The sequence below is a fragment of the Ranitomeya imitator genome, chromosome 3 (genome assembly GCF_032444005.1).
Source record: "Ranitomeya imitator isolate aRanImi1 chromosome 3, aRanImi1.pri, whole genome shotgun sequence".
Classification (NCBI taxonomy): domain Eukaryota; kingdom Metazoa; phylum Chordata; class Amphibia; order Anura; family Dendrobatidae; genus Ranitomeya; species Ranitomeya imitator.
Genome location: NC_091284.1, coordinates 635,856,848 through 635,871,554, shown reverse-complemented (window position 1 = coordinate 635,871,554; position 14,707 = coordinate 635,856,848). Strand labels below are relative to the sequence as shown.

The following is a 14,707-nucleotide window of genomic DNA, read 5'->3' as shown; positions in this document are numbered from 1 at the left end:
TTTTGAGAGATCACAGGCTAAGCTATATCTCTCCTACATGCGGTGAGATCCACCCACATTTGTGGGCTTCTGTCTTCTTCATACATGCTGTTCTGAATTTGGTCGGCATAATAATGAACGTACATATATGTGCTTAAAATACCCGCAAATCAACCACAAAGGAACGCTCATTAACAATTGATGAGACAACATGGTTCCGGAAGAATGTGTGTTCGTTGTTTGCATTAGGGGTAATGTTTATTTACGGCATTGGAAGTCCCTCGCTCTTCAGCTGTTATATCTGACAGTCACCACAATAGAATGATAAGACACCTTGGCTCATTCACATGCACATGTACCATTGGTCAATATTGCGGACTATGTTCTGCTTAATATAAGGCTGCAACCCGATTCTCAGACAGATATCAATAATCTATGTGGTATGTTCTGACACTTTTTTTCAGGTTTCAATTATAAGCCTTTATCTGTACTTTTTGGTATAGTGCATAAGACTCCTGGGTGTCTATTCCAGTACAAGCACAGTTGGTATAAGAGCCTCCTCATATAATAGTGTAGGTTATACCTTGCGCACCTTTTATAGGTACATTTGTACTGAATTGTATATCATCTCCCTGCGTTTATATATATTATTTCTAGCAGGGTTTATGGTACTGTCTTTTTATTGTCTATATTTGTTCGCTTTGTATGTCCTCCCCTTCTGTGTATGGTTTATAGGGCACACCTCACTAGGTTTCCCATTCCGTTTCCCTTGTTTTTTAGTGGTGCATTTATTGGCATCTTTGATATATATTTTTTTGTATGTCTTCAGGTTTTAGATTACCCATTATATATTAAAAGTTAAGTTTTATTAGGATCCAATTGCTAATTTCTCTTTGACTCCTCATTGGATTACTTACCCAGCTATCTGCGTACGAGCCAGAGTACCAGCAGTTTTGAGGATTTCGGTCCTAAACCCCCCTGTCCTGTTGACAGGTTGTTAACAAATCCATTGCTGATGCACTTTTGTGTCCTGTTGACAGGTTGTGATAACGTCCATTGTTGATGGACTGTTTTGGACAATGTTTGTCCTTGTGTTCTACTAGCTACGTCTGTTACCGACGTTATATTTTTATGTGTAGTACACATATTTTTTTTAAAAAAAATACTACATATTTTTTTGAAAAATATGTGTGTCCGGAGAAAGGGGAATTTTTAGGATTTCTGTCCCCAACCCAACTGTTCTGTTGACAGGTTGTGAAAAAAGCCATTGTTGATGCACTATTTTGTCCTGTTGACAGGTTGTGATAACGTCCATTGTTGATGGACTATTCTGGACAATGTTTGTCCTTTTGTTGTAATAGCTACGTCAGTTAACGACGTTTTGTTTTTATGTGTAGTACACATTGTTATTTATGAATAAAAACTAAATTTGTATTTGAAAAAATGTCTGGTCATTTTTTATTTAAAAAAGGTTATTTCAATTTGCAGAATATGAACTGTGGGTAATGGGATAATAACAGTGTCAGTGACTAAAAGTAAGTTGCGGACACAAGGTTTGATTTTTCAAACAGAGTTCTTTTTTATTAATTCCTATTTTTTTTTTTAAATGATAAAGAACAAAAGGACATTGAATCTGCTCAGCTGTACTGATGAAGAACACAAGGGCCTTGATTGCTTTGGGGTTAGCCATCCGATCTGCTCTTCTGTACAGGCTGACATCTTGATGGGGGTTAAGTGTCCGATCTTCTCTGCTGTTCAGGCTGCTCAACACCGGCACAGGAGTATTGCCAGTGCACGGCACCTTCAGGACTCATGAAGTAGTCAGTGAAGGTTTCTCGCACATGCAACCCCGAGATGGGTTGCCTGCCTTGACCCAAGTTGTCCACTGCAATTAATTTAGACAGCTGTGACTCCTCAACTACCTCTGTGCTGTAGTCCCGAACGTAGTTGTGGAGAACACAGCATGCCTTTATCACAGTGTCAACGGTCTCCGTATCTAGCTGAATGGCAGTGTGAAAGATCCTCCACTGACTACACATGATCCCAAAGGCGCATTCCACATATTTTCGTGCACGGCTCAGCCGATAGTTGAAAATCCTCCGCCGGTCATCCAGTGCCCTTCGTGGGTATGGGCGCAGCAGGTTTGTTTTTAAGGGAAATGCCTCATCCGATACCATCACAAAGGGTACAGGATGTGTGGAACCGGGCAAAGGTCTTGGGGCTGGGAGCGTTCCGCCATCTCGAAGAATTTGAAGTCCAATCTGTGATGATTGCAGCACCCGAGAGTCCCCAGAACTGCCATAAGCACCAACGTCGATGGCAACAAACTTGTAATGGGCATCAGCCACTGCCATCAGGACCACAGAAAAATACTTCTTATAATTAAAGAAGCGTGATCCTGATCTTGGTGGCTTCAGCACTCTCACATGTTTGCCATCGACAGCACCTACGCAGTTGGGGAAATTGGCCACAGACTGAATGCCTGCTGCTACCTGCAGCCAAGTCTCCTTGGTTGGGCAAGGCATCACGATGGGCTGCAACTTCTGCCAGATGACGGCACATGTGCACCTCACAATTTGAGAGATGGTGGATTTGCCAACCCTAAATTGGAGGTGCAGGGATGTGTAGCTCTCTCCAGTGGCCAAAAACCTGGAAACAAAATTAAAAAAATTAGAATATCTTTACTAACGATGAAAATATGCATGACAAGATAAATAGTACGATTCAGGTGCACTAAATCTGTAAACATTGTGGCGCAGTGGCAGCATTATGGGGGCACTTGCAGCATTGTGGCACAGTGGCAGCTTTATGGGGGGCACTGGCAGCATTGTGGTGCACTGGCAGCATTATGGCGGCACTGTGGCAGCATTATAGGGGCACTGGCAGCATTGTGGCGCAGTGGCAGCATTATGGGGGGCACTGGCAGCATTGTGGCGCAGTGGCAGCATTATGGAGGCTGTGGCAGCATTGTGGCGTAATAGCAGCATTATGGGGGCACTGGCAGCATTGTAGCGCACTGGCAGCATTATGGGGGCACTGGCAGCATTGTGGCGCAGTGGCAGCATTATGTAGGCTGTGGCAGCATTGTGGCGCACTGGCAGCATTCTGGGGTGCATTGGCAGCATTGTGGCGCAGTGGCAGCATTATGGCAGCACTGTGGCAGCATTAACTATGGGGCCAATGTGTGGAGTTTGTGGTTTTTTTTTTTTAAAAAAAGGGCCTTACCACAAGGTGATGAGTAGCCTTTCCTCAGCAGAGATTGATCTTCGCATGCATGTGTCTTCGTAGCTGAGTTGTGGAGCCAGAATTATCAGAAGGCGATCAAATGCCTGAATCGTAAGCCGGCAAAACTGGATAAATTTCTCAGGAAAACTGAATGTAAAACAAAAAAAAAAAAATTCAAAAACCACAGATATATAACACAACAGTGTAGAACATCAATAAAAAAAAAAAGTGAACACAGATGACAATATATCTTTTCTACCTATATCTTACCTCCTTAAATCTTGGTAAAGGACATGGAAGTGTCCCTTTTCCTCCCGCTCATTAATAATGGGATGAACCCACATCCGTTTTGGACGTCTTCTAATCCTACTCAGAGATTGCTCCTATGGGAGAATATAGTCTTTATTATTTACATGGTACTGTACAGCGCATGGACAATCGCTGCTAAGGCTACTTTCACTTCCATCAGTACTGTTCCGTCGCAATACACTGGCGCCAACATACCGATGGACGTTGTGAAATAACTGCATGACATGGGCAGCAGATGCAGTTTTTCTACACATCCGCTGCCCATTCTGCAGTCTGGGGAGGAGGGGGTGTATTTTCTGCCGCACATGAGCAGTCAAAAATGGCAGATGCCATGCACCAAGAAAGTAACATGTAAGGATTTTTCGTGTCGACGGTCTGCCAAAAAAGACGCATACATCGCACAATGGATGCAACGTGCGGCAAAACGTCACAAACCATTGCAAATACAAGTGTATGGGAAAAAAAAAATCCTGCAAGCACATATGCAGGATCCGTTTTATCCCAAAACGACAGATTGCGAGGGAGCTCTACGGAAGTGGGAAGTAGCCTATCCGCAGCAACAGAAACACTGCATATCCACAGCATAGTCCGCATAGTGTGCACATCTAATGGCATTATATTACCTGCTTACTGTGGTGGTGCAGCAAAAGCAGTGCCGTCAGCAACAAAAGATGGTTTTGTTGTGGCGAAAGACGCCAATGGGGCTGAACGTGCGGCATGTTGAATGCAACAAAAAGGCAAAATGGAGAAGAGGGGACCTATTGAGAGTCTCTTTTTTTTTCTTTTTTTTTAATCAACTTTATTTGTTCTTAAAAACGCTTAAAAAATGCTTAAAAAACGCTTGAAAAAACCGCATCAAAACCGCATCAAAACCGCCTCAAAACCGCATCAAAAACGCACCAAAAACGCAACAAAAATGTACCAAAAACGCATGCGGATTTCCGGAAGAAAATATCAGGTTTTCGTCAGGAAAATTGCATGAAAAATCTGCACACATTCCTGAGCGTGTGCACATAGCCTTAAACTTGGTCAGCAATGTCTTATTTTTCCAGTAAATTTACAAAATCATTTTTTTATTGACCACATATCCTTTGCACTGACTTTGGAGGGCCTATTTGACAGAAAATGCCCAAAATGATGCCATTCTAAAAACTATACCCCTCAAAGTCCTCAAAACCACATTTAAGATGTTTACTAATCTTTCTGTCACGGGTATGCCAGATGTGACATTCATTTTGTATTTGGCTGACGAAGGGGCATTGCGATTGGCATTTCAAGCACCTTCTTTATTTTCATCTCTGTATGGAGTGATATCCCTCTCCTTTTAGGGCCTAATAGCTACCTCCATCTTCTGCTTATTGACACACTCTTACTGGATGTTTAATTACCCTGAGTAAGGTGCTGATGTTAGCTCTATTTACCTCCGTCTGTTGGAAGTGCTAGATGTTAACTAGTTTCTTCTTAGGCCTCTTGGAAGATTGCTGGCAGCATAAGATGTCTTGTATCATCTCAAATGTATTCAATTGTCTGTCTTCCTGCTTTGTATTTATTGGTAGTGGGGGCTGACTAACGCACACCCTGTCCTCTCCCTATACATGGCATATCACTAGGGGATTTCAGGTGTTACGTTTCTACTCGGCGATAGATGGGGAACCTATTTAGTGATGTTGGGGCACACAGGGTGTTGTCAGATCTACCTAGGGGTCTTCATTCCCTCTTTGCTAGCATTTTGGCTCCCCCTCCCTCTTCCTGTTGTTGTATGCCTAACTTGTCCCTCACCCAGCGTCACCCTTTCAGGTGCTTCACAGGAATTAATGGAATGTGTAAGAAAAGAAAATTAACATTTGACTTATTTTCCAAAATTTTTTACTTTAGCACATAAATTTTTATTTTCACAAGGGTAATTGGTGAAAATGCACCAATTTGTTTTGCAGTTTCTCTGGATCACACAGATACCCCATAAGCAGAGGAAAACTACTGCTTTAGTGCATGGCAGGGTTCAGAAGGGACAGAGCACCATTTGACTTCTTGAAATCAAAATGTGCTGTAATCATTATCGGATGCAATGTCACGTTTGGAGAGCCCCTGATGTGCCTAAACAGTGGAAACCCACACAAGTGATGCCATTTTAGAAACTAGACCCATCAAGGAATGTATCTAGATATATGGTGAGCACTTTTAATCCACAGGTACTTCACAGAAGTTTTTTAGCTTAGAGCCGTGAAAATAAAAAATACAATTTTTCCCACAAAAAAGTTCTTTAAGCCACAAATGTTACATTGTCACAAAGGTAACCAGGGATTCAAGCTTCAGGAGGCTAATTTGCATATTCCAGGTGCCTTCTGGGAGAAGCGAAGTCTCCCTAAGCTAGAAGATCGTTGGGTACAGCCGGGACCAGCTGCTTCGAAAGCATCACCAATCCAGGGATTCAAGCTTCAGGAGGCTAATTTGCATATTCCAGGTGCCTTCTGGGAGAAGCGAAGTCTCCCTAAGCTAGAAGATCGTTGGGTACAGCCGGGACCAGCTGCTTCGAAAGCATCACCAAACCAGGGATTCAAGCTTCAGGAGGCTAATTTGCATATTCCAGGTGCCTTCTGGGAGAAGCGAAGTCTCCCTAAGCTAGAAGATCGTTGGGTACAGCCGGGACCAGCTGCTTCGAAAGCATCACCAAACCAGGGATTCAAGCTTCAGGAGGCTAATTTGCATATTCCAGGTGCCTTCTGGGAGAAGCGAAGTCTCCCTAAGCTAGAAGATCGTTGGGTACAGCCGGGACCAGCTGCTTCGAAAGCATCACCAATCCAGGGATTCAAGCTTCAGGAGGCTAATTTGCATATTCCAGGTGCCTTCTGGGAGAAGCGAAGTCTCCCTAAGCTAGAAGATCGTTGGGTACAGCCGGGACCAGCTGCTTCGAAAGCATCACCAAACCGCGCGCGAATTTTTGCCTGTAGGACATTATTGCAAGAGAGCTTGGCTGAGTAGATTACACAAGAAGGAAAACACACAGCAAGTCAGCAGGATCTAGGAGCAACATGGCAGATGTGACAACCTACATGGTGAGCTGCAGCATGTGCTACATGTTCACAGATCGACCAGAAGAAGAATCCAATTTCACCTGTCAGAAGTGTAGACTAGTGGCCCTTTTAGAAGAAAAGGTGCGGGGTCTGGAAGAAAGAATAGCAACTTTGAAACTCATCAAAGAGAATGAAGACTTTCTAGACAGAACAGAAGCATCTCTACTGGTCACAGAAGGTGCAAAAAGTGTCAGAGAACCTCCAAAAGCAGATGAGTGGAAGCATGTGACCAAAAGAAGCAAGAAGACCATGGAGAAATCACCAACCACACAACTGAAGAACCGATATCAAATCTTTGTAGAGGATGAAGATGACACATCTAAGGATGAAGCAATACCAGCAAGCAAAAAAGAAAAGGGCACACAGCAACAAGTGACAGCAAAAAGTACAGCCAAGAAGCAACGAAGAGTGGTGGTGGTGGGAGACTCACTACTGAGAGGCACCGAAGCAGCCATCTGCAGACCGGACATAACTGCAAGAGAAGTATGCTGCCTTCCAGGTGCGATGATCAAGGATGTGACCGATAGGATACCAAAGCTCTTCAGCTCCAAGGACGTCCACCCATTTCTTCTGATACATGTTGGCACCAATGACACGGCAAGGAAGGACCTACCGACAATCTGCAAGGACTTTGAAGAGTTGGGGAAGAAAGTAAAGGAACTGGATGCACAGGTAGTTTTTTCTTCTATCCTTCCAGTAGACGGGCATGGCACCAGGAGATGGAACAGGATCCTTGATGCAAACAACTGGCTAAGACGATGGTGCAGACAACAAGGATTTGGATTCCTGGACCACGGTGTGAATTACTGGTATGATGGACTCCTCGCCAGAGACGGACTACACCTCAACAAACCTGGGAAACACACATTCGCCAGAAGACTCGCTACACTCATCAGGAGGGCGTTAAACTAGAAGAAGAGGGGACGGGAAGAAAAACATTAGACTCGAACAAAGACGACCCAGGAAAACATACTCAGAAGGGAGGTAAGAACATTTCTAAAACAATCCACAGTGAGGAGATTGGAACAAAACAAAATCCTCTAAACTGCATGCTCGCAAACGCCAGAAGCCTGACAAACAAGAGGGAAGAACTAGAAGCAGAAATATCTACAGGTAACTTTGACATAGTGGGAATAACCGAGACATGGTTAGATGAAAGCTATGACTGGGCAGTTAACTTACAGGGTTACAGTCTGTTTAGAAAGGATCGTAAAAATCGGAGAGGAGGAGGGGTTTGTCTCTATGTAAAGTCTTGTCTAAAGTCCACTTTAAGGGAGGATATTAGCGAAGGGAATGAGGATGTCGAGTCCATATGGGTTGAAATTCATGGAGGGAAAAATGGTAACAAAATTCTCATTGGGGTCTGTTACAAACCCCCAAATATAACAGAAAGCATGGAAAGTCTACTTCTAAAGCAGATAGATGAAGCTGCAACCCATAATGAGGTCCTGGTTATGGGGGACTTTAACTACCCGGATATTAACTGGGAAACAGAAACCTGTGAAACCCATAAAGGCAACAGGTTTCTGCTAATAACCAAGAAAAATTATCTTTCACAATTGGTGCAGAATCCAACCAGAGGAGCAGCACTTTTAGACCTAATACTATCTAATAGACCTGACAGAATAACAAATCTGCAGGTGGTTGGGCATTTAGGAAATAGCGACCACAATATTGTGCAGTTTCACCTGTCTTTCACTAGGGGGACTTGTCAGGGAGTCACAAAAACATTGAACTTTAGGAAGGCAAAGTTTGAACAGCTTAGAGATGCCCTTAATCTGGTAGACTGGGACAATATCCTCAGAAATGAGAATACAGATAATAAATGGGAAATGTTTAAGAACATCCTAAATAGGCAGTGTAAGCGGTTTATACCTTGTGGGAATAAAAGGACTAGAAATAGGAAAAACCCAATGTGGCTAAACAAAGAAGTAAGACAGGCAATTAACAGTAAAAAGAAAGCATTTGCACTACTAAAGCAGGATGGCACCATTGAAGCTCTAAAAAACTATAGGGAGAAAAATACTTTATCTAAAAAACTAATTAAAGCTGCCAAAAAGGAAACAGAGAAGTACATTGCTAAGGAGAGTAAAACTAATCCCAAACTGTTCTTCAACTATATCAATAGTAAAAGAATAAAAACTGAAAATGTAGGCCCCTTAAAAAATAGTGAGGAAAGAATGGTTGTAGATGACGAGGAAAAGGCTAACATATTAAACACCTTCTTCTCCACGGTATTCACGGTGGAAAATGAAATGCTAGGTGAAATCCCAAGAAACAATGAAAACCCTATATTAAGGGTCACCAATCTAACCCAAGAAGAGGTGCGAAACCGGCTAAATAAGATTAAAATAGATAAATCTCCGGGTCCGGATGGCATACACCCACGAGTACTAAGAGAACTAAGTAATGTAATAGATAAACCATTATTTCTTATTTTTAGTGACTCTATAGCGACAGGGTCTGTTCCGCAGGACTGGCGCATAGCAAATGTGGTGCCAATATTCAAAAAGGGCTCTAAAAGTGAACCTGGAAATTATAGGCCAGTAAGTCTAACCTCTATTGTTGGTAAAATATTTGAAGGGTTTCTGAGGGATATTATTCTGGATTATCTCAATGAGAATAACTGTTTAACTCCATATCAGCATGGGTTTATGAGAAATCGCTCCTGTCAAACCAATCTAATCAGTTTTTATGAAGAGGTAAGCTATAGACTGGACCACGGTGAGTCATTGGACGTGGTATATCTCGATTTTTCCAAAGCGTTTGATACCGTGCCGCACAAGAGGTTGGTACACAAAATGAGAATGCTTGGTCTGGGGGAAAATGTGTGTAAATGGGTTAGTAACTGGCTTAGTGATAGAAAGCAGAGGGTGGTTATAAATGGTATAGTCTCTAACTGGGTCGCTGTGACCAGTGGGGTACCGCAGGGGTCAGTATTGGGACCTGTTCTCTTCAACATATTCATTAATGATCTGGTAGAAGGTTTACACAGTAAAATATCGATATTTGCAGATGATACAAAACTATGTAAAGCAGTTAATACAAGAGAAGATAGTATTCTGCTACAGATGGATCTGGATAAGTTGGAAACTTGGGCTGAAAGGTGGCAGATGAGGTTTAACAATGATAAATGTAAGGTTATACACATGGGAAGAGGGAATCAATATCACCATTACACACTGAACGGGAAACCACTGGGTAAATCTGACAGGGAGAAGGACTTGGGGATCCTAGTTAATGATAAACTTACCTGGAGCAGCCAGTGCCAGGCAGCAGCTGCCAAGGCAAACAGGATCATGGGGTGCATTAAAAGAGGTCTGGATACACATGATGAGAGCATTATACTGCCTCTGTACAAATCCCTAGTTAGACCGCACATGGAGTACTGTGTCCAGTTTTGGGCACCGGTGCTCAGGAAGGATATAATGGAACTAGAGAGACTACAAAGGAGGGCAACAAAATTAATAAAGGGGATGGGAGAACTACAATACCCAGATAGATTAGCGAAATTAGGATTATTTAGTCTAGAAAAAAGACGACTGAGGGGCGATCTAATAACCATGTATAAGTATATAAGGGGACAATACAAATATCTCGCTGAGGATCTGTTTATACCAAGGAAGGTGACGGGCACAAGGGGGCATTCTTTGCGTCTGGAGGAGAGAAGGTTTTTCCACCAACATAGAAGAGGATTCTTTACTGTTAGGGCAGTGAGAATCTGGAATTGCTTGCCTGAGGAGGTGGTGATGGCGAACTCAGTCGAGGGGTTCAAGAGAGGCCTGGATGTCTTCCTGGAGCAGAACAATATTGTATCATACAATTATTAGGTTCTGTAGAAGGACGTAGATCTGGGTATTTATTATGATGGAATATAGGCTGAACTGGATGGACAAATGTCTTTTTTCGGCCTTACTAACTATGTTACTATGTTACTATGTTACTATGTAACAGGAGAAAATGCACAATGCAATTTGTTCTGCAATTTCTCCTCAGGATGCCCAAATCCTACTGTTTAGGCAGACAACAGGGCTCGGAAGGGAAGGAGTTCCATTTGGTTTATTCAATGCTAAATTTGGAGGAATCATTAGAAGTTGACATGTCACCTTTGGAGAGCCCCTGATGTGCCTAAACAGTGGATATCCTCCACAGTTGTCCCAATTTTGAAAAGCAAACCCCTCAAGGAATTTATCTAGACATGTGGTGAGTACCTTGTACTCACAGTTGCTTCTCAGAATTTTACAACACGGATCTATGAAAATGAAAAAATATATAGATTTTTCCAACAAAAATATTTTTATCCCAATTTTTTTTCATTTTCACAAGGAAAGAGGGAGAAATTGGACCCCAAGATTTGTTGTGCAATTTCTCCTGAGTACAACACTATGTTTGAAAACTACTTTTGAGGCACAGTGCAAAGCTGAAAAGAGAAGAAACGACATATTGGAGTTGAGATGTTGCTGGACTAGTTTGAAGGTGCCATGTCACATTGGGAGAGCGCCTGAGGTGCCATAACAGCAAAACAAAACCCTATAAGCATTGTCATTTTACAAACTAAACCCCCGAATGAATTCATCTAGAGGTGCAGTGATCATATTGATACCACAGGTGTATCATAAAATTTCATACCAGTGTTAAGTGAAGAAAATATAATTACATTTTTACCACAAAAATTTTCTTCTAGCCTCAGATTTTATTTTTTCACACAGGGTAATGGGTAAAAATAGCACCAAAATGTTTCCCATAATTTCTGCTAAATATAATACTACAGTGCAGGCTAAGGGGAGCCCCTTCCCTCTGCCTGCCTTCTAAATGATGGAATTGATATCAATAGCAGCATTTAGGTGGTTAAACTGCCAGGAGCAGTGTGGGCACCACTCCTAATAGTGAGAGACGGGTGTCAACTATGAAATTAGCTGAACATCCGGCGTTATTTGTTCACACAGCATCTGTGGTGGCTAAATTGCCAGGACATACCCGGTATGTGCAGGTTCGGGAAGTCATTCCCAACCAGGACGTATTGGGTATGTCCAAGGCCATAAAAATGTTATGTTTGAATTAAATTATGCTTCCATCTGTATCACCAAGAAAATTCAATGCCATTGGTATCTTCTTGCATATTTTTACTTGTTTGTGAGTCATCATATTTCCAGTATTTCACAACACTGAAAGGGTGCTCTACTAAGTTCTAAAGACATGTTATATTAAATCTGTTCTTCTGTTTAAATTGTCCAATGTTAAAAATGTTATTTTTTTCTAATAAATCTAGTTTTTAGTAGAGGTTGAATAATTTTAACTGTAAAGAGATTTACCAAAATTATTTGATTTTTAGATCATTCAATCTGAATTATATTGCAACATTTTAAACAGTTTCTACAAGTACCATGGCAAAAACCATAAAGCTCTATGACATAAGAGGCTCTCCCAGAAAAATGAAAAGTCAATCTAAAGTAACATTTTCTATGCTGCACATGATAAGTATGTTAATTAAGGCTTGAAAGACAGTTCAGATTTGATGCATTTTTTGCAAATATAGGCATTGTTTTATACTGTAGTACTTTAGTTACATTTTGAATCTTACCCAGCTTCATACATGATTCAAGCTTTAGACACATCACAGGAGATTGCTTGAAACAGTTGAATGTTGAGTTGGAATGGAAAGTGAAGTCAACCTATACTCATGGGAAAGACTAGACTGTCTCAAGGTGGTTACTTAATAAAGATGGTATAGAGAATGTCAAAACTGTGGAAAGCTTTTATCAAGGTAGTGGATGGTTACATGAAGAAAAGTGAAAAAAGAAGTGTTTTATTTATTTAATATTTTAATAGCTGATAAAACCTCACATAAATCCCTTTTTGCAACAAAAATTTTATTTTTTGTGGCTCTTTTTATATACATCTTTTTTGTGCTTTTCTTCTTTTTACTTATAAAGAACAGTGATGAGCGAGCATACTCGGTAAAGCTCGTTACTTGCCCGAGCATCGCTGTACTCAAGGTACTCGGCAAGCATTTCCAGGATTATTCGGCAGGAGTTCAGGTCCACGCCCTGTATGTTTGGCGCTCTTTAGAGTGCCAATCAACATGCAGAAGAAAACTTCCGGGAGAAAAAGGCACATGACCTCAAATTGGTCAAAGTAACGGGTCCCTGAGACAACACCACCCCTATTCCCACCTCTACAATGAACGGTTCAGATGGATCGGGCTGAACCAATACAGTAGCAGACATAAAACACTTCTTTAAAGTAAAAAATGCTTCAACTGCCAAGGGTGACCAAACTTTGAGATCAGCTCCCTTGCGAGTGAGATCGGTTAGTGGCTTGACCACCTGAGAAAACCCCATGATGAATTTTTGATAATAGTTGGGGAATCCCAGAAAATGCTGCAACCCCTTGAGGTCTCTGGGTTGCACTCAATCAACAATGGCCTGTACCTTTCCAGGATCCATCCGAAACTCCTTGGCAGAAAGGATGATCCCCAGAAAGGAAAGCTCCTGGACACAAAACAAGCATTTCTCGGGTTAAGGGAACAGTGAATTACCCCGTAACCTGTGAAGAACAGCACATAAATGACCAATGTAGGATTCCTTGTCAGGCGAGAAAACAAGGATATTATCCAAGTATCCAACCATAAAGCGCCCGTTAAAATCAGAGAAAACATCATTCCTGAATACGGATAAGGGTATATGCTCCCCTGAGACCAAGCTTGGAAAACCACTTTGCCCCAGACAATTGGTTATAGAAATCAGGAATGAGTTGGAGAGGGTAGGTATTTTTCACTGTAGTTTTATTTAGTTCCGAGAAATCGAGGCACGGGAGTAAACCACCATCTTTTTTCTTTACAAAAAAGAATCTCGTGGCCACAGGTGAGACAGAGGGATGAATGTGAACTTTGTGTAGACTATCAGAGATATAGTTTTTCATAGCCATACGTTCCGGCCCAGAAAGATTGTACAAATGGGCTTTGAGCAATTTAGAACCCGGAATAAGCCAGACCTCAGCCTCTTTTTCAGAGAACATGTCCCCAAAGTCCTTCAAGTACTCCGGAACTAATGCCAGACACAAAAGAAGCAGAAAGGCAACCATTGGGACAATTAGGACCCCATTTAACATTATCACAAGATCCCCAGTCTATAACAGTATTATTCCTCTGCAACCATGGGAATCCCAACACCAGTCCCGCAGGAAGATTATTCTTAGCATAACATGAAATTTGTTCCTGGTGCAAGGAACCCACCTTGAGAAGGAACTCCTCAGAGACAAACTTAAGGACATTTTGAGCCAACGGTGTCTTATCAATGGCAACGATATGGATGGGAGTCTCTAGCCTAACTGTCCCTAACTTTAAGTTGGACACCAGACTAGAGTTAATGAAGTTTGTGGAAGATCCACAGTCCACAAACGCTGAAGTGGATGCAAAACCCCCTCCGTAACACAGTTCCACCTCTAACAAAACTTTTTGAAATGATGAAAATGGTACCTGGGAGTCTGGATGACCTCCTAGACCATCACCCAGACTCTGCAGCTTGTCACTCGATGGACAGGAGGGGCAGTCCTTCTTCCAATGTCCTGCATCTCCACAATAAAACATAATTTCCCATCACGTCGTCGCTTCCTCTCTTTCTCCTTGAAGTTGGTGACATCAACTTCCATAGTTTCCTTGAATGACGTTACCTCAGACTTGGCAGGCTAAACAGGAATCTCACACTGGATAATTCCTCTCTCCCATAACCTCCAATCCATATGAATGGCCTGGGTCATGGCCTCCTCCAGGGGACTGGGTGGCGTATGAAGGGCCAGCGCATCCTTGAGATGATCAGAAAGTCCACTCTCAAACAGGAATCTCAGAGCAGAGTCATCCCAAGACACCTCAACAGACCACCGCCTAAACTCAGAACAATACTGTTCAGCACTGAGTTCATTCTGGGAGAGACTTGCAACATGTCCTCTGCTACCCAGACCTCTGGTTTGTCATAAATCAGTCCCAAAGCCTCAAAGAATCTGTCCACAGACACACTTTCAGGGGCAGAAGCAGGTAGAGAGAAAGCCCACGCACGACTGAGATCCCTCCTGCAGTAAGGAAATAATTATCCTGATCCGCTGACTCTCATCACCAGAAGATAGGG

The 14,707-nt window shown here is 42.2% G+C and overlaps 1 protein-coding gene across 1 annotated transcript; it reads right to left on the bottom strand.

Annotated features, from left to right (window-relative positions):
* Window positions 1-1,709: 1,709 nt before the first annotated feature.
* On the bottom strand, window positions 1,710-14,234 carry LOC138671707 (uncharacterized). Its single transcript, XM_069759862.1, has 4 exons — window positions 14,094-14,234; window positions 3,475-3,587; window positions 3,205-3,351; window positions 1,710-2,628 (listed from the first exon to the last, which is right to left on the bottom strand). Exons 1-4 carry the CDS (start codon window positions 14,232-14,234, stop codon window positions 1,710-1,712), a joined length of 1,320 nt encoding a protein of 439 aa, XP_069615963.1.
* Window positions 14,235-14,707: the final 473 nt, after the last annotated feature.

Bases quoted from the DNA above. Each gene is read 5' to 3' on its own strand.
- LOC138671707 (XM_069759862.1), bottom strand. From the start codon at position 14,234: ATGGAAGTTGATGTCACCAACTTCAAGGAGAAAGAGAGGAAGCGACGA. The intron at 3,588-14,093 runs GTGATGGTCTAG...ATTCTCCCATAG, and splicing joins TGACAAGCTGCAGAGTCTGG to GAGCAATCTCTGAGTAGGAT. The intron at 2,629-3,204 runs GTAAGGCCCTTT...TTTTGTTTCCAG, and splicing joins AGGCTACTCATCACCTTGTG to GTTTTTGGCCACTGGAGAGA.